A 27372-nucleotide genomic window follows, 5' to 3' on the forward strand; every position below is an offset into this window, starting at 1 on the left:
CTTTTTCAAAGGCAAGTTGTTCTCCCTGCCTTGAAGCTCAGAGGCTCATATCTTTTGAACTTAGAGGTGAATAAAATACCTGGCAAGTAACCTGCCAACTGTAGGATCAGTTTCCTTTTCAAGACACACTTTTAAATAAGCTGGGATAATTTTCAGAGTTTGTTAGCTCACGAAGTCTAAATGTCAGATTTTTATGTGCTGAGCACTGTGTGGGCCTGTGTAATTATCGAGCACAGCAACCCTATTGTTGCTTTATAATTAATTGATTTTCAAGGCAATGCTTCTTCTGTTCATTTAAACATATTTCTGCTATTTAATTTGTCATAAATAAAGATTACCAAATATATCTCTTGGGTTTTTTTTTTGATGTTCCTTCTTCAAGTAAGCCAGCAAAGGACTGGAGATTCTAAGTAGTCTGAAAGTAAAACCTGACACTCTCCCAAATGCAGGCTGAAGTGCCATAATGTGAATAGCAAATTTAAATTCCTGGGTTTTTTCCTTCTCTGATATGCAGCTGAGTAGCCACTGTCCACACCTTTAGCAACTATATCATTCCCTGAGCACCCAGAACCAAACAAAACCCAATAAGCTCCTATTGACAGTAACAGCAAAGAGACCTTACTGAGACTATGGCAGTGCATATTTTAGTGCCATTATTGCATTTTTAATTGAAATTGGTCTCTGCTTAACAAGCCACACTTAACCTGGAGGTACAATATGCTGTACAAGAGTTTTGAGATTATCACACATTAAAGGTGTGTAGTTAGGCAGAAGGCCAAAGCAAAGTGCTCCTGGTTCCTCTGGAGAAGACTATCCCCCAAGGAATGCAAATATTTATATTTGGAAGGAATCCTTATCAGCAAGTGATTCAGCTTTCAACAATCTCCAATTCTTCAAAAGGAAGTAGATTATTTTATAAGGCTAATAAATGATCAGTATATTATTTCTGTGGATTTTTTGCATGAGCAAATAATAAGCACTCTAGCACCACCATCTTTCCTTCTTTATAATATATTTTTGCAGCATTAAACTGATACAAATCCTAGACCTTGATTACTTATTAGCTGATTTGTCCTAAAAAGCATATGATGTGTATAGATGGGTTTGTTCACCTAGTTACCATTTACAATAGTGATAAACAGGACAAAAATGTAAGTCCTTCTTTTCACACTTTCTATCAATGGTGGAAAGAACCACTAAATGTATTTTCTTTCAACCAGCTTCCAGATGTTTGCAGCCTCATATGCAATTGCTTCTGTCAGAAGCAAACTTTGCACATAACTAATCATGATATTAGAAGGTCTGTTGCTTCTGTCAAAATTTGTTCATGAGGAGAACAAAATCTAATACACAGTGTAACTAAGCACTAGCTAACCTAGATAGTCAAGGTCTAGTTTTATGGTAAAATTAAGATATCCTTTAGGTGTCTTAACAGACTGTGGTAAGGCTGTGGTTATTAAAAAAAAAGTTATATATAACCAGCTAAAAATATGTTTAAAGACACTTTTTGTTTATTTTAAGAACTTTGGCATTATAAATATTCCACTAGCCCTTCTAAAAGTTAAAATATAGATACTGTGTATCTGCCTGACATCTGGAGAATGGCTGTGAAACAGCAGAAATATTGTGATTTGAAAAGAAACCAAAGTACTGTCATGTCAATATAAACTATTTTGCTAATTTATATGTATTAGAAAAGTGTTGAAATAATAAAGAGTAAAACATTTAAATTCTGTTAAAACCCTTAGTCATAATTTAGTGCCATGCATTTAATATAAATATTTGTTAATTCTCTGACTAGAAATACTTAAAAGAGAAAAGTATTTTTGAATATTGATTCTCTTAAATTTTTCTTGTATGGAGAATACAAAGTTGTATATTAAATTAGAGGTGCTTAAAAGGAATGAGGATAAAGATATGTAAAAAACATTTGGAGGAAAACTTTTCACAAAAAGAATTTCACAGTACAGATGATAGTGCTAGTCAGCCAATACCTCTATTGAACCACTATATTGAGATACTGTTCGCAATTAACAGCACAAAGAAAAATCCCATTCAACTAGAACAGAAGAACTTTCCAATTAATGAGACATAAAGCAGGCATTGTCATGCTCTCAGCTCTGTGTGTCATTTCTAATAAAGATTGAATAATAGAAATGTGTGCTAAAATGAACATTTCTTTATAATAAGAAGGCTCTATAGAGCAGGAAAATAATATAAACTTTTTTGCTATAGCTGTTTCTCAATCAAAGGGGCATATCAGTTACTCTTTATTGCTGCAACATTCCAAGCATTAAATTAAATTATAGACAATAGAATCAAATACAGTTTACATCTGTGGAGCATTAAAAAATGAGGCACGTTCAGCAGCTTATTTATTCCCAGTAGAAATACTCCTGTTGAAACAGTGCTCTGAAAACATTCTTTCCTACCAGGCTTGGCTGTCTCAAATGCATTCCTCAGGCAATACACATATTTAGTTTTTAAATGTGACATGTAGAAATCAACCTTGATTTTCTTGGATGGCTGGACTTTCTTTGGTTGTGCTACAGTTTAGGTAACCTTATCACTCCCAAGCTCTAACCCTGCTACTGGACCTGTGCAAACAGCCTGAAGCACACTTATTCCACAGGGCTGCAAATAAGCACCAGAGGCCCACCTGTGTTAATATGTTTTGAAGGCTTCTGTCACTTATTACACAAGATCAATGTGTAAGGAGAGGCCAAATTCTGTGGAGACTGAACGTGCAATCTTTAGTCCAAATGCAAGGAACTGGAGCATCTGATCTGAAAGTTACACTGTTGGTGTAATACCATTACAGCTCCCTGCAGTCTTAATAGAAAGGGCTGCAAACATTACTAGTAGGCCTGGATGCACATTTTTAAATGCAGCCTAAAATTGTTTTAGAAGTCAAATGTATTTTGGATTTACCTAGTAGGCATCACATCTTCTTGTTTCTAGCACTGGATAATTCCTTCTGTAATTTAGATCAGCAGACTGTATAAATAATTCAGAAACAGCAATGGGGTGCATCAAGGACAAGATTCTACACAGGTATAAATAAGTGAAATGTCACTGATCAATTTACAGTGCTGCCTTTTGCAGAGTGGTCACTCCATCTTCTTTGGCTACTATGGTCTTTTTCTAGAGACACTAGAGCACATTTGAAATTGAATCATTACCTATGTTCAGTTCATCCATTGTATGATTTGCTACACCATTCTCTAAACACATATATTTCTATTTTTTTTTATTTTTTTCCCTCCAGAAAGAAAATGGTCAAGAAAAATTACCTGCATCTTCATAGAGTTTGTAGCTTGATATGAAATTGTGTGTTGTGTTGTGTGACTAAAAGCCCAAACTAGGTTGTATTGAAAAAAAAACAAAGGTGTTTAAGCAAAAATGAATCCAAATCTCTTAGAACTCTTGGGCAATAGAACTTCTGACTATTTACATTATTATTCTGTAGACTTGCCCTACTTGGATTCTTCATTTAAAGCTCTCTGACAAAAGAATGTGAAAAGGAGGTAAATATTTAATGTGAAGGGATTCCTTAGATGTCTTTAGTACAAGTTACTTGAAGCAGACGATGGCATTTCAAGACATGTAATTTGTGTTAAGGTGCTGATGCTTATATTTTTGGTATAAATGTAAGAACAGGGGCCGCTGACTTGGTGGAAGGCACAGCTGCCTTGACAAAATCAAGGCATATGCATAAACACCACAGCTCCAGTTTTCAACACAGACAGCATCCATACTGCTGCTTTACTGGAGCAGGACATGTAAATCCTTATCAGTAAACCACCAACAGATGCTCAGTGACAATAAATCCTTCTAAAGGACCTGTCTTCTGATCTTTATAAACCTTCTAAATAGAGCAACAAAGAAAACTGAAAATTCCACTGACTATCTGACCTATGAATCATCAAAATGCTAAATTCTACAGGGAAGAAAAAGTAATTGTTTCCAATACCTGTTTAGCATTTTTAAAGCTATTCAGGTAATGGTGATGGGCATAGACAAAAAAAATAACAACAGACAAAAATAGTTACTGTCAAGTGGCATTAATAGCAGCATCAGGCTAGACGTGCATAGGAATGTGTAGGTATAAATAAGCATTTTAACAAATGTTAGAGTAGAGCTTTATTTTTGTACTAGTATCTCTGAGACTTTTTTCAAAAGGAAAAAAAAAAAAACCCAAAAAACTAGAAGTTGAAACAGGAAAAGGAAAAGCCAAGGTTGCTTTTGGAAAGATAGATTCTCATTATAGCTATCATTTTTGGTACCTTTATTAGAATAATTTCAGATGCTGAGCTATGCTTTCTTAAAAAATGAGAGCTTTGTGTGAAATAGCATTTTGTGTATGCATATAAATGTACCTGCACACATGCACAAAAACACACATTCTATGGGGCACAGAATATTTTCCTTGGATGAGTATTTTATGAGGAGATTAATGTAAATATTTTTTTTAATTTTATTTTACTGTTGCATAGAAATATTTTACTTGCAAATGTGACACATCCAACTGCTGATCTGGTATCAACATCCTGTGCTAGTATAAAACTTTGTTCTTTAGTAAATTATATTATGAAAAATTAAGATGGGAAAATAACCTGGAAGATAGCTAATCCTTTCCCCACTAACCAGAACAGATTGTCAGTTGTTTCCTCCTATCTTTTTTGATTGGCTCATCTACTAGCAATTCCACCACTTGCCTTTGCAGATTATTCTGGAACTAATAGATCTGACTTTTACATTATTTATATCCCTATTGCTAAATTACCCACCACAATGCCTTGTCTTGTCCTTGCAGTATTTGCTGTTTACTTTTCCCTTTCTTTTTTTTAGAAAACAAATATATGTTATTGATCTGTGCTTTAACAACTTTGTCTTCAATTTCTTCCAGCAGTGGAAAATGGGTAGGGAATGTTTGATACTTATCATACACTAAATTTGGACAAGTGAATGAGATTGCAAAAGATGCAATGAAATTTTTTGGGGGGGCTTTCTTGTGCTATACCTACAGCACACATCATGTCCTGTGTGGTCTCTCAGTGGCTGCCAGATGAGATGTTGTTATTGAGAAATACATCCTTCTGCAGGAGAGCCTGTTGAAGTCAGAAACAAAGTAATAAGTATTTATGTGATTAACACTGGCAGAAACAAATCAGATATATTGCACTTTCATTTACATGTATGAGTATTTTCTAATGCTTTGCCTCCTTTCTTTCATCTTTGAAAGAAATGTCGCATTGTCTTCAGATCAAACACTATTTTATAATATTCTACAAGTGTCACAATATGACCCAATTCTTTAATTCTTAAACAGAGAAAATTCCCTTGAACTTTAGTTAAGCTTATGTAATGTGGCAGAACTACTTAAGTGTAACATTTTCCTCTAAAGTATTTATGAAAAATAATATAAACAGTTAAATAGCTCTCAGTTAAATAATATATATTTTGGACCTATTAATTCCTAGGTGTACTTACTTCTGAGAGTTTGAGAGTATTATTCTGTGACAAGTTATTTCATACAGTTCATTATGGTGTTTTTACATGTTTTGCCTAGTGTCAGGCATAGAAAATTGTATCCTGATGTATAAATACTAATGCAATAGGCAGCAGGTATTAAAAAATTAATTTGTCCTCAGATAGTCCCATGCCTGTAAATAATATGGAGATTATAAATCTCTGTTTCTATTTTATTCTAAGAAAGAACATTGCTGTCAGATTAGATATATAGCACTTGGGATCTATAGTTCTAATATAATATCTTCACATTTTTCATATTTTTATTGACAATTATTTTAGATGTAACCAGCATACCTCAAAAGCTGGTATTTAGAAATTGTCATGTAATTTTGTGAAAGGATTCTGAGTTTTGTCTTCTATATTAATTTTTCTCTACATCTTTCAATCTGTACACACTACTATGAAAAATCCATTGCAGTTTTTTCATAAGTTCTATAGCTTTTGGAGATAGCTAAATTTTATTAAGGATACACCTTCTTAGAGAAGGCATAATAAGAGATACTTTAAAGGTATGCAGAAGTTGTAGAAGTTCTTTGCTAGCTGTACAGATTCTAGTTTTGGTTTTTAATTTCGGTGGTTTTTTCCTCTGTGAAGCCTTATGAAATTACAGATATTTAATTCTTTTTCCATTGATTAATATTTTGGCAAAAAAAGGGACATTTGTGTGTTTTAAATTAAGACTTCTATTTTGTTTTAAGAACATTTAGTTTTGAAATGTTAGTTGACTTACTATAAAAACAGAGGACTGCATTGATCAAAATAAAATATGTAAAATTATCAAAATCATTCTATCCTTGGGAAAATGACTGGATTTTTTTTTGTTTGAAAATGCTCTGTATTTGAAGTTTTTACTCCAGTTTGGAATGGAAACGTTTTCCAAAATCTTTAAAAATCCTTTTAGAATCTGAAAAATGTTCTCTCCCAGTTCCAATATGTATTGTGTGTTCTGCTCCTTTTTTTCTGAGGGCAAATTCTCAGGACTTGAATTGTACTTGCATTCAAAATATGAACTGTCCAGCAGTTTTATGCAGACTTGCTGAGTGATCAGTGCAAATCATGTAGATTTTCACTGTAAATTCAAACCCACAAATTTTGTGAATATTGAAATTGTTATTTTTTCATGTTACCAAGCTGGTGGAAGCAGTGACAGTCCCTGGCTCTGGCAGGGGTTGTGGTAGATGATCTTTGAAGGCTCTTGCCAACCCAAAGCTCTCTCTGTATCTAGGATTTAATCCCTAGATCTCTATGAACTTCTGCACCACTCTTCAGTATACAAAAAATTAATCAGATGTATCAATCCTCCATTTTCATACTATGTCTATAATTCTAAACATCAATAGCCCTTGTGAGAAATAAAGGACATTAGTGAAATTTTCTCAGATTCTGCCTTCTGAAAAGCCAGCTATAAGTAAAAACGACAGATTGACCCCGAAACATCTGAAATTAGGCCCCAGTGTTAAATCAAGAATCAAGATGAAGGTGAATTTCTAAATTACAGTAAAGAAAGAACAAATGAAGGAACACCCATAAGTGTGTAGTATTTTTACATCCTGTGCAAAATGATTCAGGACAGAGTAATACTCAGACAACATTCCATTTTGAAGTGGGAGAGGTTTATGGGAGATTTTTTATGATTACCATCTAGTCAAGTAAGGATATAGAGATGTCACTTGTAATTTCAGGAGATTGTTTCTCTGTTGTATCATAGAATTCTCTTCACTGTAAGAGGGGCCTTTGTTATCATTGGGAATTTTTCTAAAATCACCTGAAAGGCTTAGGAGCACAAACAACAGCTGGAATTCAGTACAGTCTATTGTATGACTCCATTGGATAATCAAATGTGGCATGAGGAATGACAATGTTTACATCAAAGCACAATAAACTTCTAAACAAGCACTATCACTTTTCTGTCTTGCAAAACCCACCAGAAAAAAATGAATACTGTTGGGGGAAAGGGAAAGGGAGGATGGGTGGACATATCCATGAAGGTTTGAGGATAATATGCAACAGTAAATAGTACAGTTTATAATAGTTACCTGACCATTAATAGCTCCCTATTATTAACTTTTATTCTCCAGTTACACTATTTAAGATCAAGTGTGTTGAGTTCTACCAGCTCCAAGTCAAATGGCTGAAGAATGTTTTGTCTGTTAATTTTTGCAAAGCATTGCTGATTCTGAGAGGTTTCAAATATGTCCTAAACTATTGAAATAAAGCTTTTTTCTGTTTCTCTCTTCCAAGGCATTTACTTAACCAGAATTTTAAAGTAAATTAGGCATACTGGGGGGAGAAATGGAAGAGAAAACAAAGATAGATATTTCTATGTGATGCCCATTGCTGCAGTGATTAAAATTGCAAACACTGATAAAATACAGCCTTGGTTTAATTTATAGAATCCATTTTGGAGTGGAATTCATCCACTCTATTCGAAGTTCATTATGTATCTAAAATTTAGATTGCCTTCTTAAAATCTGAATTATAGAAATGACTGCTTCCAGATTATATTTTTTTGAATGCCCTTCTACAGGAATTTTAAAATGCAGTTTGGGAACACCTCTTTCTTTTTTCTGATAAAAAAAGACAGCTGGATAAATACCTTAAACTAGACACCTGACTTTGAGTAAAACAAAAGCTGAGTATGACATATCCAACCCTGCAATATATGAGGTTGAATTCATTCATAAAGCTCTGTGTCATAATTTTTTTAAAAAAGGTAATTAAAATAAAGACAAAAAGAAGATCTTTGGTGTATTCAGTTTTCATTAATATTTAAAAGTATTTGAGATGGATCAGGAAAAGCAGGGTCAAAGCATGGATGTATTAGTGCCAGTTAACTCACATGAGGTAGGCTTTCCAAAGACACTGATGTAGCAGCTGAATACATCTCCTTCCTTTGAGTTAAATCTTTCCAGAGAGGATATTCTGGTCAATTAAAAGAACAAACTTTGGACTAACCAAGTGTTTATTTCTAGAGAACTCTATTCACTCTGTTTATAGAGTTTCTATGCTCAGGGAAAATTGAGTTTATTTCAGAGTGTGAGCTGTAGCAAATCTTTCTAAACTCACCTGTGGAATACAGTCTTGAACTCTGCATATGCTGTGAGTAATTTATTTCACAGGAAAAAAATACCTTGAAAATTTCCTTTCATCTTTTTAGTTAATACCATTTCGACTTTCCCTCTGCCTTTTGCTTTTCTCACAATGCCTCCTTTCTCCTCAATTCTGTTTCTTTTCCTGTTGATGACTCCAGATAGCCTTACATACACTGTCAATCACATGCCATCCTGCCCAAGAGCATATGCTGCTGAAAATCACATGAGATAGCTCCTTTTAATCCATCTTTTACAGGGGAAATTCAATTTAACAGTCATTTTGAATAGCATAAACCCCTGACTCTTGGCATCTTCATTTTAAATGAAAGCACCAGATTCTCTTTCTGTCAAAACACAGGATCTCTCCATAGGAAGAATTCTCCTCTTCCCATACTGGTGTGGTAATAACCATGTAGTAAGTGGTACACCTTAATAAATCAGGTCCTCAAGAGACTGGACTGTCTGTGTTTCATCAGCAGAGGTCTGTGATTATTTGAACCATATGTACCTTCTAAAACTCAAGTTTTATAAATCAATTATTTCACTTGCTAACAATATTAAGATATTATACATAATGTAAAACATCTTCTGTGAGTAGAATTTTAAAAAGACTTTTCTTTTTGCGCTTACTTCCTTAGAGGTATATTGGATGAAGTGCATAAAGTTCACAAAGAATATTTAATGTATGCTTGTGTTTTCCATAGGTTGGAATAATTGCACAATAAAAAATTCCAGTTTATATTTCTGCTATTATTTTCTGTTAAAACATAGAAATGTGTTTTAATAGGAAAACACATTTCTGAACCTTTCTATCATACAGTCTACCATTCAAAAAGAAATTTATAATATTGATGAAGATATTATTATCCATAACTTTATCATATATTATCACCTTGTAAAATGCTTCACTAAAAAAGGATCATTAGGATTTGAAGTCACTAGAAAATTTTAGGCAGCCACATTATGCAGGTCACTGAGACCTGGGAGTTCATAATAGCCACAGTGTTATACCATTTTGCATAAGCAATTGTTTGATATTTTCTATCACAACCACATTTCTGAACTGTGTTGTCAGACAGCATTTTGGGGATGCATGTACCTTTTCCAATAAACATCCCACTGGTAAGCTAAACAAATGTTTTTATAATGGAGTATAATGGTATAATGAGTATGTCAATTTACCATAGCAAATTTGTTTGAATTAGTGCCAAAATTTGCTATCTAATACTGAAATGAATTAAAAAAAATCTTTGCCATTCTGCAAGCAATATCCCTCTAACAGGAAATAGATACTGAAAAAATATAGTAAGCTTAATTTAAAATATTTTAAATTGTTACTATTGTTGAAAATTAAATACCATCATCAAAAGCATAATGAATGGTAGGCATCATTTATATAGTAGTTTGACACTGAAATTATGAAAATTTCTTCTCATTCTGAGTGATTCTCTGTCTGCTGTTTCTCAGGTTCAGATAAAATGTAGAAGGAAAACTATTTTCCCTGTACTGCTCCACATCTATTTAATCTATACTGGTGTGATTACCTAGGTGAAAATTAATGAACTTAATTGGGAAAAATGGCAGATGAGCTCTGAATTAGGCCTGCTATGAGAAACCATCCAATCTTACTGCTGTAAAAAAACAACTGTAAAGTACAAAAATTGGTAGGGTCAAATGTGTTAACGTCAGAAAACAAACGTAACTTCAACATACATGACTGTTTAGCAGGTTCTGTAACTGCTTTCATTTGACTTAGCAAGAGGTTTTCTTCTAAAAAAATCTGTAAATCATCCATCATTTCTAGGTAGACATAATTAAAACCCAAACCATCAAGTTTCTATTACAATAAATTTAATTTCTTTTCAAGCCTTAGTAACATTAAATTGAACATCAGATATTTTTTATTGGACCAGCATGTAAATCTAGAAATGCATCTTAAAATTGGTGCAAACCCAGCTTGTATGAAGATGGTGTGTGATTTCCCTTAAAATGATGTACACCATAGAAATTTCCAACAAGCACTAAAAATATTATAAAATACTGTGTAAGTATACGTTTTTACTGTTATGTAATATACATAACAGTATATACTATATTTTATATATATAAAAATAAATAAATTTTAAAAATATATTTATAAATATAGCATATACTATACTATATTATTCATATACTATAAACCCTGGTCTTTTTGTAATGGTTCTATTTCTGTTATTAAGTGACTAAGGCCAAACTAGCTACTAAGGCCAAACTACATACAGCTAGCTGAATATGTTATTTTGCTACCAGGGAAGAAAGAAACAAGTATTTGCCAGATGTGACATAATGTATGTATATCACAGTATGTATGTGGCATATAATAGTTTGAAATGGAAATATCAAGGATTAGGATTTGAGCTGTCATGATTAGCTGTGTTAAGAACTTCCAAGCTACACAGAATATTTTCTGTCATTATCTGAGTAGAATTAGAAGAAACAAAAATATTTCCTCTGATTTATTATATGTTCCAGTTTAAGGTTTTTCCTATATTCTTAGGATGAAAAAAATCCAGAAGAGTGTTTTGTCTTGCATACAGATTGAAACTATTCTTGTCTCCTCAAACTGTACCTTTTAATTTCAGAAACTTTTGCCTCTGTAATTTCGACAGACTGACAGGCAAAGAATTTGTTTGAAGTTTTGACTATAATTTAAACTTCATCACTAAATCCAGAACATTTAGAGGAAGAGAACCAAATAAGCACAATTATTCATGGGCTTTGCTGCACCAGCTCCCTCCATGAAGCCAATTACATCCCCCAAATAAAGCTCAACAGCCAAACTCACCTGCTGTTAAGAGCAGAGGTTGAATCATATGAAAGTAGTTATGGAATAATGGGGTTTTTGCTTGTTGTTACTGGAGTTTGCTTTCTGTCTCCTTCTCTGCCAAGTTTCTGAGGCATCTGCCTGGCAGCCACATAGATAAAACCTCAAGCAGTGAAAGTTCATACTTCAGTCTCCCTCACAGACTTTTAATCCTATCTCCTGCTGATTCATCTTCTCCCAGTAAAACACTAAAGTTATCTTAAGAAAAGCATTTAAAAATTACGGTGGTGTCTTTCAGCATTAGTACTATCCTGGATTTTTTAGTTTGTTTACTATTTTCAATTAATTCTGCTATTATGGTTCTTAGACCAGATTTTGCTACCGATTCTCCTGCAGGAGGATTTACTTTGGCCAGCTCTGACCAGTTAACACTGTTCCCTTTCCTACTTCCCAACCAGTTCAGCTCCTTGCTGTTTGACCTGAGTTAATGCAACTTTCCATTACCTGACAATCCCTATCGTGATTCTATAATTACTTTACAGGGTTATATTTGACTGAGGAATGTAAGCATAGAAAAGTAAAAATTGTCAATCTCACATTCAGCAGAATTGGGGGGTTTAGGTGAATTTTATTCTCTATTTTTTTCCCCTGGGAAGAAATCTTCTGCTTCCTATTAGTTTTATATAGAATATTGCCAGTTAGAGGTCTTGACCTTGTCCAAAAAGATTCAACCACTTGTAAGTTTATATTTTTGTCCTTGTGATGGATGAGTCTTTAGAGTACCCTCAAATAAATATGTGCCTTAAAGTACCAGTGTTTCATAACAGAAGATACATATATTACCTGGTCTTACAATTGACCTGTAGTTCATAAACTGTGTCACAGATATTTCAGGCTCTCCTCTGTGCCTCTTTTTATTTTTTCTCATTTTTATTTCTGTCTCTTTCTTGCCACTTGTAAGGAGATTTTGTCATCACTTGTCAGCAATATAGCAAAAAGCTAAATTAATTAAAATTACATAAGATTCACAAAGTTCTTGTAAAACTTGTTCCACTGCAGTAGCTGTATTCAGGACTAGGCCAGTAATTTGAAGCATAAGATGTCATTCAGGTGCTCACATTACCTAGGCTTTATATCAGTGGCCTTTCACATTATTGATGGGGACAGAAGGCAACCCCAGCCATTAACTCTTCCTGTAAAGCAGCGCTGAGACATCCACCTTATGTGGGCTCATTTGTCAGTGCCCTGCATCTGGAAAACATCTTTGCTGGAAGAATGATCTGCAGCATGAACTAGTGTGGGAGGTGAGACTATATTTCTGAAGAATTTAAAAGGGGAGCTAAAGATTTTTATGAGGGCAAAAAAGGGCAAAGGCAATAAACATGTGCAGTTGTGATGATGTAATGCTATGAAGAACAGAGCAGAGCAACAGCAGATTTGTCACTCCCTGAGAAAAATAAAAAAAGGTTAAAAATTTTCAATGGTATTTGTCTGTATTGAAGGTCCAAAATTATATATTACTCAAAATATGCTTAAATTCTGAGAATGTGTTATAAATGAAATGGCACTATAATCTGGTTGCTGTGGGGCACCATTGAGAATTTTCCAGGGATATTTAAGTTATCAATAATTTTTATTTAAAAAACATTTTAACAAAAATAGAGTGACAATTTTTTTTTTCTAATTGAAGAAATGACTGCTCTAAAATAATCTTAGAAGTTAGAACTATAAAATAACTCATTGAAATATCCAAGAAATTGCCTATTAGGAATATAATTAACATTGTTAAACCAGTGTGTAATAGAATCCATTTTGTCAAACAGGATACAGCATGAATACAGTCACCAAAGTAGATCTGCTATAAGGGATGGTGTGGTAAGCAAGATCAGTCTGAACATTTGCCAGCAAGCTCTGTCAGACAGATAGCAAACCATCAGGTTTGTTCTCAGCTTTTAAAACAGAAAGAAATAAGATTTGTTCTCTTATGAAATGTAATTCAGCAGTGCAGACTTGCTTTAAAGCTTTCAGAGGTAAAGTGAAGTGCCATATAGGAGTATGTAAATATTGAAGCAGTCTTTCCTTTGTTGAGTAAAATGCTGTTTGTACTGCAACGGGGTGGGTTTAGTTATGGTCTTGAGAGTTTAGATTAAAAGGGAAAAGCACTATAGCACAAAAGATAACATTTGCTCAAATTTATGGATCAGTACTCCAGAAGATTTGTTTTTACCAAAAAATAGGAAAGGCCTTTTCTCTTTTTTTCTATGTGCTGAATACTAGCAATATATTCACCCTGAATACTTCATCCTCTGTGTTTCTGTCTTTTTGCTTCTTAATTCAAGATCTTTACAGAAGAAGTAACTTTTTTTGGTGGTTTGCTTGTTTTTATTTTGGTTTTGGGTTTTTGTTTTTGGGTTTTTTTTTTTGTCACTGAAACCTATAGAAACTCAGTAAAAGGCAGGGTTCTGCTCAACTGAAACCCTTAGTCACTCCCATGTGAGGGAGAAGCCAAGGATTTCTAACCCATGGGCTGGAAAATTTTGCATCATTTATTAAATATTAAATATTTATATATTTTGTTGCACAGCTTCAACAGGAAATGGAGAAAGCATCCATCCTTCCCTACCAATCTGGTAGATAATAACTTGTAATCAGACCTCGTTACAGAAGTAGAAAAACCTTCATTTTAATCCATTTAGAAAATGAAATTGACCTCATGTCTGCTATTCCTCAGGTGACTGATTTAGCCCTTAGAATATTTTTAAAATTTTAGATAGCACTATATTTTCTCTGGCCGGATTGTTGAAGAAAATTGTTCTTACACCTTGTAAGTGTGCTAGATGTGCCCAGATAAATCTGGACATTAAATCCTAATATTAGGTAAAGGAACAATGTCTTTCTAGGTTATGATCAAGTTTAGACATTGTCTAGAAATTGATTTTTTAATTAATGGGTATCAGCATGATCAGGAGTGTAACTGTGGACACCTCAAGGAATCTGTTTTTTCAAGGTGACTTTAAGCTTCTTCAAAGTAACTGAAAGTAGATTTTGAGGAAATTTGCTCAAAACTTTGAATCCAAGTGCCTCACCCCCAGTTGTGTTGTGATTTCAATGACTGAGTGCAACTCAGCGCTGCAAAGTGCAGCTGTCTGTGTGTCCAGCTCTGGGGTCCCCCACATAAGGATCTGGACCCCTTTGGAGCAAGTCCAGAGGAGGCCACGAAGATGATCAGAGCACCAGAGTACCTCTAGTATAAAGACAGGCTGAGAGAGCTGGGACTGTTCAGCCTGGAGAAGAGAAAAATTTAGGAAGAACTTATAGCAGCCTTCAGTATCTAAAGGGACTAAAGAGAGCCGGAGTGAAACTTTTCACAACTTTTCACTTTTCCATGTTCTAATGAGGGGTAATGGCTCTAAACTGTAAGAGCTTAGGTATTACTGGGCTTGCATGGGTTTTTCAGGGTGAGAGATAGATGAGAATCTTGACTTCATGATCAGAAGGCTGGATTTATTAATTTATGATATATGTTACGTTATGACTATGCTAATAGGAATAGAGAGAAAAGTTCAGAAGTTGCTAAGATAAGAATAGAAAAAGGAATGAATCATAAAGAAGCTCTCTCTGATCTGTCCCAGAGAGAGCTCAGTCTTTGATTGGCCCTTAATTGTACACATGCAACATGGGCCAATCACAGGTGCACCTGTTGCATTCCACAGCAGCAGATAACCATTGTTTACATTCCTTTTCTGGGGCCTCAGCCTTCCAGAAGAGGGAAAAATCCTAAAGAAAAGATGTCTGTGACACTTAGGTTGAGATTAGATGTTAGAAATCTTTTACTGTGAAGGTGTTGGGACACTGGCACAGGTTGTCCGGAGAAGATGTGGGTGCCCCCTCCCTGGAAGTGTTCAAGGCCAAGTTGGATAGGACTTGGAGCAACCTGGTCTTGGAGAAACTATGGCAGGAGGGTTGGAACCAGATGATCTTTAAGGTCCCTTCCAACCCAAACCATTCTGTGATTCTAAGAGCTAACAATGCATTTGTGTGAGCATGAAAGCTGTGCTATGTGTGGAGGCAGCAGCGCATCCAGAAGCAGTACAGCTTCTTTCCTACATTGAAGCCAACCAGCTTTCCTGAAGGGGCATAGCACAAAAACCTGTGTCATTTACAACAAACCACAGCATGGTGAGATTCACTTGCCTAGAAATGGCAAGCTTCAAGTGCTGTTTTAGGCTCCCAGATATACAATTCATCCTCTAGGCATTCAGGATGTGCTGCATTATCCTAATATCTCATGTATCCTATAACACATGGAAATTCTACCACCTGTCAAAGGATCTACATAATATTGCTACATTTGTGATTCAATACAAAATCACTCACCAAACCCAACTTGTTGGGTTCTAGCCCTTTCAGATGGCGGGTTCATTCTTATTCCTTTCTCTACCCCCACAGCAACCCCATGTCTGTGTAGCTTGCTGGACCTAGCCTTAGAAACATCTCTTTTTGCAAGTCTTATCTTGAAAGATATTTAATATTCTCAACTTCCATTTAAGACAATAGGATTTGCAGGTGTGCTTTGTGGGACTGAGTCTTATATGAGCAGTTATCAGTTTATGTGATCGGGTAGAGAATTGTTCATCATTATGAGAACACATGAGTCATATCTCTGATCTATGTAAAGAAATACTGTCTCATTTATGAACAATTTGCCTTCAGGATAACATGAAAATAAATCAGGGGAAGCTACCACAATAACCCTTTGTTGCTTGTATATAACTAGAATTAAAATGCAATTCCTTTCACTCCAAGACTGATTAAAAAATAAAATATACTGAATGATTTATATTCTTGCAAATAAAAACTGGCTTTATTTAGGACCAAAAGTGTATTTCTAGCTCTGCTTTCATTTCATTTCTAATCTGTTCAGAAACAAGAGATGTTCTTCCAAAACAGCAATCTGCTCATTTGCTTGGCAAGAGCAAGCTTTGAAAGTGCCATTTCCACATTGCTGTGCAGCTGTGTGCTGAGCGTGTCACTGTCAAAAAATGTGTATCTATCCATTGGTTAGTATGCAATGCTAAGACAAAAAGTCTCTTGTTCTCTTCATCATGATGTTCCTCTGTGTGACTTAGTTTTCCATTTTCATTAAGTGAGGCCAGTCACACACAGGTACAACTATTTAGTAGATTCTGTTTGAAGATCACTTGAGAAAGACATCATATGAGAGGCTGAATTTTTAGTACAACTCCTTTGATGTAAATTTCATCATCTAAGGAAACAACTTTCAGAAACTAGTTACTTTTACCCTCTTTTGATTTGAACTCAGCCTACCTAGTAAATGGAGTAAAACATATTTATCCTATTTCTGAAATCGTGCACACAATATACTTAATAATTTAAAAAAATAGAAATGTTGTCAATTTGTTGGATTATATTGATACCCTTTCGAGCATTAAATTTCTTGCTTACAGAACATCAGCTGTGTCTTCTATGTTGCTGTTAAGATGAAGCATGGACAAATGAACATAACTGCTGGTGTGGCATGTGAGCAGGAGCCTCCAAATTGGATGGGGGCTCATTTGTCTTCTCTAGCTCAGAGACAATTCCACTTCTTACAACATCAGCTTCAGTACCACAAGCAAACAAATGAAAAAAATATGCTTATGGAAAGCTGAGAGGATAAGCATATTTGATTAGTTTTACCAAAAGTGATTTCTTCAAAATAAAACAATTTGCCGCAGTACAGACATAAGAACATAGTTGCTTTCCCCCAGTCCAAGCTCTGTTGTTTTGGAGGGAGTCTGAGGGTACTCTCTCAAATGACTCCTTTTGAGGCTTCTCGAAAACAAAATTATTTTCAGCCTTTCTCACCTGTTGCTAGCCAGATTCTGCTGTGCACCACAGTGCAGAGATCCCCATGTTTTGCCTCTTTCTTGCTTTCTGAGGCCTGAATTCAAGTTTCTGCAACATTACCCAGAATGAATTTCCTTTTCTCAGTGGAACTGGCTTTAGCCTAGTTTATGTACAACTAAACCTCAGATTCCCATATCAGGTCAGTGCATTTCCTGACAAAATCAGTGCTGGAAAATTATTCATATGCATTTCACAGATTTCATACTGTTTTCACTGAATTTAGAGGCAATACACTCAGTGAACTAAGTGAAGACAGTGCTAAGCTTAAAACCCACAATGCCATCCTCCTAAAAATACAAACCCAGGTAAAAATAGTGTATACTTTCAAAACCTGGAGTTTGACATAACTGAAAGACAAAGACAGAATTTCCAGTATGTTTTTTTTTCAATTTCCATTAATTCATCCATTTGCAGTTATTGTTCTAAGAAGTACTATTGTATTTCCAGGGAATGCCTCAACAAAGGCAGGAATGATGAATCTGACTCCATATTCTCAGAAGGCTAATTTATTACTTTATAATATTATATTATATTAAAGAGTACTATACTATACTAAAGAATACAGAAAGGATACTTAGTAAATGCTTAAAAGATAATGAAAACTTGTGACTCTCTCCAGAGTCTCGACGGAGCTTGGCCCTGATTGGCCATTGAGTCAAAACAACTCACAGCAGAATGCAATGAAACAATCACCTGTGGGTAAACAATCTCCAAACACATTCCACATGTGAGCACAACACAGGAGAAGCAAAGGAGATAAGAATTGTTTTCCTTTTCTCTGAGGCTTCTCAGCTTCCCAAGAGAAAAATCCTGGGTGAAGGGATTTTTTTCAGAGAATGTGAATTCCACAAAGTACATTTTCCTTTTCAGAAAATGTATAGGAGAAAACTAATTTTCATCTCTCCCTATCTCATGTTTTAGGCATAAAGATTATGATGGAAAAACTCAGAGACTAACCTCCTGTAGAACCGGCTTAGTTTAAAAATTGTTCCCAGGTGTTTCGTGTCTCTTTCTTACTCAAAGATTATACATTTAGCATTTTAATGTCCCACAACTTCTCGCCCAGTTCCCTAGTAGGACATGAAAATGAAGCCATGAAAGCTAAGCTGTTTGGTATTTATCACAAGCACTCTGATTGTGTTTCAGAGCTCTGGGATTTAAACAGGACGTCAGTCTTTCGTAGCCCGTTTGGATATCTTGGACTTCACGTGATGCTGCTGGATGAGTACCAAGAGCGACTGTTCGTGGGAGGAAGAGACCTCTTGTATTCCCTCAGCTTGGATCGAATCAGCGACAACTACCGAGAGGTGGAGTAAAAAGCCATATATGTACATTTATAGTATATATTTATATATATTAGTCACTTCATGTCGCAACACGTAGCACGGGATATTAGAACTTGCGTGCTGAGGTAATGTAGTTTTTGTAGGTGTTTTGTGCATGAACTCTAAGGCCATGTTTATATTTAAGAAAAATGCACTAATTTCATTTTTTTCTGTCCCCTCTTCACCCATAAGGCTCACTCTGTATGAAAAGACTGGGAGTCATATTACTATTTTTCACTGAATTTCAGCAGGGATACAGATGTTTAGAGCACCTTGCATTTGTAGACATCTGATTTATCTTACATTATTGAGGAATAATATCTCCCTGGTATTTCTGGGGAGTTTCAGAAGATAAAATTTTAAGGAAAAAATAGCATAAATAAAAAATAACGTAGTATTTTTACATTTTATATTTTTAGCATATAGCATACTATATGCTAAAAAATAGCTTATAGTAAGCTATAAAAAGTTTTAAATAGCAGCATAAACCTTGAAAGTTTTTTTGGGTTTTTTTAACCTTTAGAAACTGGATTTTGCATTGCTTTGAGCCAGTGGTGCTATTACGTAATGACTGAAAGTGGCATTTGAAGGCTACTCAGTGGTCTGTGGGAGAAAGGTGAGTTAAGTCATAATCCTGGCAGAGAGCTCAGAACATTGTGGAAACCACAAGTGATTGGCAAACTAACAACTGAAGTGGAGAGGCTGGAGGCTGAGCTGATGTGAGCCTTGGATTCCTCACTTCTGCCCTTGGAAAATAGAGTGGCAAGGGAAGCTGGCAGGAGCATTGTTCCATTGTTCAACCATTTGGAATGCAGATAAATGATCTCTTGAAATATTTCAGTGTTTTCCTTATCTACTTTTTAAAATCTTCCCAATGTGTTTTGATGTATTTTCATTTACTTGCAATAAAAAGCGAGTAAAATAAAATAAAGTCACTTGGGGGAAATATTTTTGATTTCTATACTGCACTGACCAGTGATGTTTCAAAATCTTTTTTTTCTTGCCCTCTTGCTTAAAGTGAATATCACTATTCTTATGTCAACACTCTGACCAAATTTACCGTAAGTGTCTTTACTTATCTCCAAGCATAATTAGCATGTTCCACTACTGTTAAGGGATATGAATCTATTCAGGGAGGCTCTTTGAGAATTTATCTACATTAAAAAAAATCGCCCAGAATTTAATTCCTCAGGGGGCCGAGTTACATACTGAGCTTTGTTCCTCAACAGTGAGATATAAGCTAATTCCTTTTCACTTTGATACAAATTATTAATATCCTGTGACAAGATATTAGAGCTCGCAGATATAAAAACATTTAGAACAGCATTTTTTTTCTATAAAACAAGCTTTTTGTCTCCACTCTCTTCTTCCCTCTTTGGCAGTAGATCTGTGAGGAGTGATAGGATAGAGCACTTCATGCTTCTGTCCAACCACCATCATCCCATTTGGACACACTCAAAGCTCATTGCCCCCCTTCTTGTTTTTAAGTGGAATATCAGTCATTTACTCTGAAACCATGTTCTCTGTCTGGAGACCTGTGTAGAGTATGGCAAAGTGATGAAAACTCTTCTTGCCTTTTTTTATGCTAAAGATGAGAAACTGAAATAAATGAAGCTTGGCCTGGCACCTTTAGAAACATGGTGCAATCTCACTGTACAAATGGCATGAGCTTTTTCTCTTTTTCGCAGAGTTCACTCAGAGCAGATCTCATTCATGGATAGTTAAGGAAAGTATGATAGTCTTACAGCTTTATTAGCAAAAATGTGGAATGAGACATTTCTGTTATAGGAATCCTTAACTGCTGAGATACATTGGAGAAAGTTCCTGGAGTTGAGAGAGTGGTTGATTAATTATTGCCAAAGTTCTTAATTAATTGATGTTTAACTGTGTCTAAGTTAGTTTTTGACCTTTTCTTTTAGACTGAAGAGTTTAGCTTAATTAATCTAAACTGGAAGTTGTAATCCACTGAAAGTATATGAGTGCAGGCAAGTTCCTGGATTTCATTCTCTCTCTAACCAGGATGACTCACTATATGCAAAAGAAAGGTTTCATGAAGTTTGGGGGAAATTTGTATTAATCTTCATCTTCTGTGACCCAGAAAACAGTTTATGTATTTTAAACCATAGTCATTCCTTTCTCAACAATTTAGAATATGCTTTCTAAAAACTAAACTGAAATCCATTGCCAACTGGAGATTTATGCCTTTTACTGTAAAATGACCAAAGAATTCAGCCAGCATATTAGAAGTTATCCCAAAGAAAAACAACTAAATGCTGAGTGGACATAAAATGCTTTTGCATTGAGACCTGTTTACTGCCAAAGTAATCCAACATTTCCAAAAAACTTAACTTGTGATGCATGTGAGGTATGTCTCCTATAAATCTGTGTTTAATAGACTACATGTTTTCTTCCAGTTCAATTTCTTCAGCTTTCAAACACAATGCAACACTCTGAAGGGTAGATTATAGCTTTTTCATGTAACTTAATGGCTGTTTATATAAATGTCTACCAAATTATTTTAAATACATTTTATCCTTACCAATTTTTCATATACACTAAAAAAAATCGTAAAAAAAAGCTGGGGAAAAAGGCCTTCAGGAAAAAATACTGCTACTGTCATTCTTGCATTGGTGAGGGAATCCAGACATTTTGGTTGAGCTCTCAACTGTAGCAAAAACTTTCCATGTCACCTGGGAAAAGGAAAGACCCTCACTTCTCTATTTGTCTAATAATGTTTATTTTCCTACTTTGCTCTTCATATCTCTCATTTAATACATACAGAGTGTATTATATTCTTGCTTAGAGTATGTAACACATAATGCTTTATGGTTTTGAACATTACTTAGATGTCTTGTTTCTGTGTGAAGAGTGCCCTTACACTAAGAATGAGGGAGAATATGAAATGTGAGTATCAGTGGTTACAGAGAATTAGAGCCATATAAGAACTCAAAACCTTTGATAAAGACAAAGCTTTGTAGGCACAATTCACTTAACCTTTGTTTTCTCTAAGAGCTCCATGGTGTCCATTTGACACCATCTTTTGGAATAAATCCTTACTCATATTTGAGATTTGGTCCAAAGCCTTCAAGCCTGTAGTGATCTAAAAGATACAGAACTTTCTTTGGTGTCTGGTGCCAAATTTGGTTTTGAAAACACTGCAATTTATTGTAATTGGTGCCAGAGAGGATCCCTGTTAACAGCAAACTTGAGCCAGTGCCAGTAGCTCATCACCACTGGTCAAACAGCTCCTAAAGGGGAAACTTTGTTCCTCCTTTGATCTCATGCTGGAGTGAAAATAAACTGCTCTTCCTATTTGCCCACAAATTCCTTACAGATAGTTTCTACTTCAAGAGCCTTAGGAAGATCTGAGTCTGAACAGAAACCTTCCCACTTCTGTAAGTGGGCTTATGCAGGCAGAATTAAATTGTGCTGTTTCTCACCTAGTGTGAGATGGCTCCAGAGTCGGTTTTATATCTCTGCTATATTGAATTATAGACACCTCATGATATATCTTGCCTCTAGTGAAGCTCTTCTTCACTCCAGAGCTGGCTGAACACCAGTCTGCAAGAGCAGGGCTTGCTTGAGTCTTTTTTAAATACCATGTAGGAATGTGCACTAATGTAAACTGAAATAAGAGGCACACAATTTAGTGTGTGTTATCCGTTGGAATAACCTTCCAAGAGGTTATTTGTTGATAAATATATACAATATTCAGTCATCAGCAGATATTTTTAAAGAAATTATGTTTCAGCCAAGCACAAGTTAGCTGTTAATTAAGCTCTATTTATTGACTTAAACTGGGGACAGGCTGGTTGAATTGCTTAATTGCCCTGACGCACATTAGAGTTCAGACTAGAACACACAGTGGTCTGTTTAGGCCTGAAGTGCTATAAAGCTCATATAATTTCTTTAAATTACTTTTCAGTATAGATAGCATCGTGTTTTTTAAGGCTACTGGCTGAATGGAGAGGATGTTTTCAGACACTAATTAGCATTCCAGCTCCAATTAAAGTTTCGCCCATATCTGTACTTACTTACAACTCAATTATTTTCCCATGATGAATATATTTTAAAATATCTTTTCCCTACAGTTTTTTACCCTTTAAAGAGTTAAAATTGCATCATCGAGGTCAAGGATGAGAATACTGTGGTACAATAGGAGAAAACATCACTCAGCAAGCAAATTTAAAATTTAATTCACAGTAATCTAAAATTGTGAAAAATTTTGAAAAATTATGTTAAAACAAATAGTTATGTCAAGACTGCAGCTAGTGGGATGTATGCCAGTGTGATGCTAGTACAGTCTACATACCCAGGCAGATTTCCCAAAATAATTATTGATAGCTCGCCAAATGATTGCAATGCCAGCAGAAAGTCAATTGAAAATAAAGGCTGGTAATTGTCACACCTCTTAAACATAAACATCAAGAAAAGTAATACATGGCAGGTTAAAGACTATTATTGCAGCTGATTAATATCTGGATTTTCATGCAGTGCAAACTCATCCTATGTTATGCTAATTTTAAATTTGATATGATAGCAAAATCTGACATGCAGAGATTTTTTAGTCCTGATTCTAAAATACTCTTGAAGAGATTAAAATCTTAATACTTATTTATGTTAAACTCAAGAGCCTTGCAAGAGTTATGAGTTTTAAAAATAGTTTCTGGACAGAAAAACTTCTCCAGGAGACATATATCTATTACTAGAGTTATCATTCAGGCCCACTTCAGGCAATGAACATGGACTTGCCTTAGAAGTCAGTAATTTTGTGAGGGCCACAAAAATGGTCAGAGGGCTGGAACATCTCTCCTATAAAGACAGGCTGAGGGAATTGGGGTTCAGCTGAAGAAGAGAAAGCTCTAGGGAAAACTCATGCTGGAGTTTCAATTTGTAAAGGGGCCTTACAGGAAAGACAGAGAATTTTCTCAAGGACTGTAGTGACAGGACAAGAGACAGAGGTTTTCAAATAAAAGACTGTAGATTTAGATTAGATGCTAGGAAGAACTTCTTCATTATGAACATGATGAGACCCTGGAACAATTTGCCACACAGAAGTTGTGAATGCTCCATCCCAGGAACTGTTCAAGGTCAGGCTGGATGGGGCCTTGAGCAACAGTGAAAGAAATCCCTGACAATATTAGGTGGTTACACTAGTTGGTCTTTAAGGGTCCCTTCCAACCCAAACCATTCTCCAACTCCATGGTTTATTCTTTTTTCTGTGGCAAGGACCAAATTTATGTAGCTCCACTGCAGATGCTTTTTGGCATTCCAGACAAAGCAGGAGCATTAGGTTACCTCTTTGGCTTTTTTCTCTTAATTCTGTATATGTATTTAATTCGGTAGATCTTAAGTGGAAAATGTACATCAAAGTATTTTCAACAGCACTGGGACTAAGTCTCCAAATGCAAAAATAATCACCTACACACAGTGTATTTAATATCAGGTTCCAGAGTCAAGTGTTTTATTCCCTCTGTGGTTTCTCTGTTCCTAACAGCCACCTACACCTGGTGTGGGCAAAAGCTCTCATTTTAGCCTGCTAGTTAGAACTTGTCTTTGGGAAGTGAGAGCTGTGTTTTTATACTTTTAGCCTCAAGAGATCTTAGAGATCTCATAACTTCTAGGTTTTTTGGGTTAAGGACAGGCTTGACCCAAGCTTCATTCAATTCCTGACCAGTGACTAAAATAAATGACTGTGGACCCTGAGTTTTGCAATGAGTGAACCAGGAATGGTCTGATCAGGATGACTGGATGAGTGCCTTCATGGGAGTTCAGCAGAGTTTAGATAGCTTTCCAGACTATACAGCAGCAATGTAGAGACTAGATGAGAGTAATTTTTCATCACTCATAGATGACTACAAGACCATCTGACTGAAAACAGATGTTCTGATCAACTTGGATTTAGATGGTGTGAGACCTAAACTCTGCCAGGGCACTGCTGACTGACTCAGTTTGCCACTGGCCAGGACCCCCAGGTCCCTTTCTGCTGCTGCTCGTCTCTCATCCCCTGATCCATGCACAGCACTGGGGTTGCACTGTCCCAGGTGCACAATGCCCTTGTTAAACTTGGTATATTTGGTGATTGCCCAGCCCTCTGATTTGTCCTGGTCTCTGCAGTGCCTTGGCCCTGAGAGTCAACAGCTCTTCCCATTTTAGTATAATGCAAATTTATTTAGTATTTCTTTGATTTCCACATCCAATTCATTAAGGAAGATATTAGGGGAAGTTGGTCTTTTACTTTCAAGCCCCAGGAATCTAGGATAAATAATTTATCCCCACTTGTCTGCTATTAAGTTTTCTAATAATCTATCATTTTCTCAGATTAGAATTATCTCAAGAAAACTTAAGACAGTTCAATTACCAAAAAAAAAAAAAAAAAAAGGGGGAAGAAAAAAGCTTAGCAGAAGAATTTCATTTAAAAATGTTTTCCAGACAGAAAAAAAAAATTGTGATTGGATTAATGACAAAAATGTCTTAATGATGACATCAGTTTTTGGATATTTACTTGGTTTCAGCCAAGCCTGATATCACTGATGTGAACATGTTTTTGTTTTCACTTTTAAATGTTGTAAGAAATTAAGTAATCATTCCAGTGTGATCAGTCATTGTTTAATGTTGTTTTTGTCCAAACAAATAATGCATCTGGGATGAAACCTAAATGTTTTACAGTAGATAGCTGAAGAAAAACTCACTTGTGTAATTTGGCTTCACTTCTGGTAACTGACTGTGAAGAGCCAATCCTATTCCCATAAGGTTAATTGCTGACCCTTATTAACTTCACTGTAAGCCATTTTCTTTCCTAAGCGTCACTTCAAGCAGGAAATCAGTAGATCAAGATTAATAACTATGTTGAAACTCACTGACAGTTTAGCATAGATTTTTCTACTGAATTTGTACAAAATGTTCCATACATTAACTTCCTTTAAATTCTATTGGCTGCTAATAAATTTGCTGTGCTGCCCTAATCAAGACATTTGTGTTCCAACAGAGAGAGACTGGAGGTCCTTTCCCTCAGGGGAAGCAAGGCTCAGGGGGAACTCATCACAGTATTCCAGTGCTTAAATACTTTAAGAGGCATCTCAAAGAGGAATTAAGCTCTCCCTTCTCAAGGAGCCAGGGACGTGGTGGAGTTTCTGTCATCATTTACAGATGTCTGGGACACAGTGATAGATAATCTCAGCTGGGCTCTCATTCCCACCAAAAGCTGGACCAGATGATCTTTTTAGGCACCTTCCAACCTGGGCTATTCTATGATTCTGTACTTCTGATCTGAGAATCTTTCACATGAGAAATAAAGGAAAAGCTGGATTTCCATGATCAGACTGACAGTTAATTTCTTTTTTTTCCTCAGATCCATTGGCCTAGTACACCTCTGCAGGCAGAAGAATGCATAATTAAAGGAAGAGATGCTGTAAGTATCACTAATTACAGATTAAATATACTTTAATTATACCTGTGGCTGGTCCAAAACAAGAATTCAGGCATCCCTAACTTAAGAGAGATTAAAGCACAGATATAAAGTGAAGTGTTGCAGGTTAAAAACATGTAACTACTGTGAACACATTAAATTATTAGTTTAATTGCTCTTCAAACCAATTTGTAAACAGGCAATGAACACTTTTCATTGCCTGAACTTTCTTCTAATTCTTATTCTGGTGCTATCAAAGAAGGTACCTTAATAATTTTCCTTTTCCATTACTATGTTCTTTTCTTTTCATACACACAGATTATCTTCTCTATTTTCACATTCCAGTTTATATTTAAAATTCATGTTCACTAGAATACATTCAAAAAAGCAGTTAGTAATAATTATAAAATACACTGTAATTTATATTTTCCTATAGGTTTCTTGTTCTATTAATAAAAATACTGTTTTAATGAAGCTCAGACCTGTTCTGTTCTTGTGATTCAATGCCCTCACTGTAATCATTTCCTGGGAAAAGACTTGAAAGCTCACTGACACACAGCAGCTGGCATCACTGGCACCACAGGATGAAAGTTCTTCTGGAGGGGAGCTCTCTTTAATTTTGCAGTGCACCAAGCTCATTATCTGCACCTCATAAACACACAGAGAGTGCACCTAATAAATCCCACAGCTGAGAGAGCTCACACTGAACCAAGGGATGTGAAAACTATGATAGTTTTACAGCAACAGTGACAGGAATGTAGGACATGGAAAGGCACATACAAGGTTTGCCCAGAAACACAGCAAATAGCAGCCTCAATGATAACCACCATAAAATCCCAGTAAATTAGGAAGCTATAAATATTTCTTCTGAAGTAAAAGCTTGAGAACTGTTCACATTAAGGCACTGGAGCCAGATTTGAAAGTAGTAGTAGTAGAAGTAGTAGTAGTAATAATAATAATAATAATAATAATAATAATAATAATAATAATAATAATAATAATAATAATAATAATAATAATAGTAATACTCCAACAATCACCTGGTCTAGAATTGATCCTTTTTGAACTTACGAGTTCATTCTACTTTTTCAGGTTACTTTTATATCCTTGATAATTTCAGGTGGCTTTGGTTGAAAATGGTGGTTTTCCTTCAATGGCTGAACTTTATTGTCATATTAAATGAATCCCAAACCTAAATTATTTGGCTTTTATGTGATACTACCTCTAAGCATTGGCTTTTAGGAGTTAAAGCTCTACCATGCTTCTTCTACCACTACATATTTTCTGATACACTGACAA

The 27372-nt window shown here is 35.4% G+C and overlaps 1 protein-coding gene across 1 annotated transcript in view; it reads left to right on the forward strand.

Moving 5' to 3' along the window:
* Positions 1 to 27372, forward strand: part of SEMA3E (semaphorin 3E) — a 126943-nt gene that overhangs the window by 48088 nt on the left and 51483 nt on the right. The window contains exons 2-3 of the mRNA XM_063153783.1: positions 18487 to 18647; positions 26017 to 26076. Of these exons, the coding sequence (XP_063009853.1) occupies positions 18487 to 18647; positions 26017 to 26076 (221 nt within the window). The remainder of the gene's footprint in view (positions 1 to 18486; positions 18648 to 26016; positions 26077 to 27372) is intronic.

This window comes from Melospiza melodia, chromosome 4 (genome assembly GCF_035770615.1).
Source record: "Melospiza melodia melodia isolate bMelMel2 chromosome 4, bMelMel2.pri, whole genome shotgun sequence".
Classification (NCBI taxonomy): Eukaryota; Metazoa; Chordata; class Aves; order Passeriformes; family Passerellidae; genus Melospiza; species Melospiza melodia.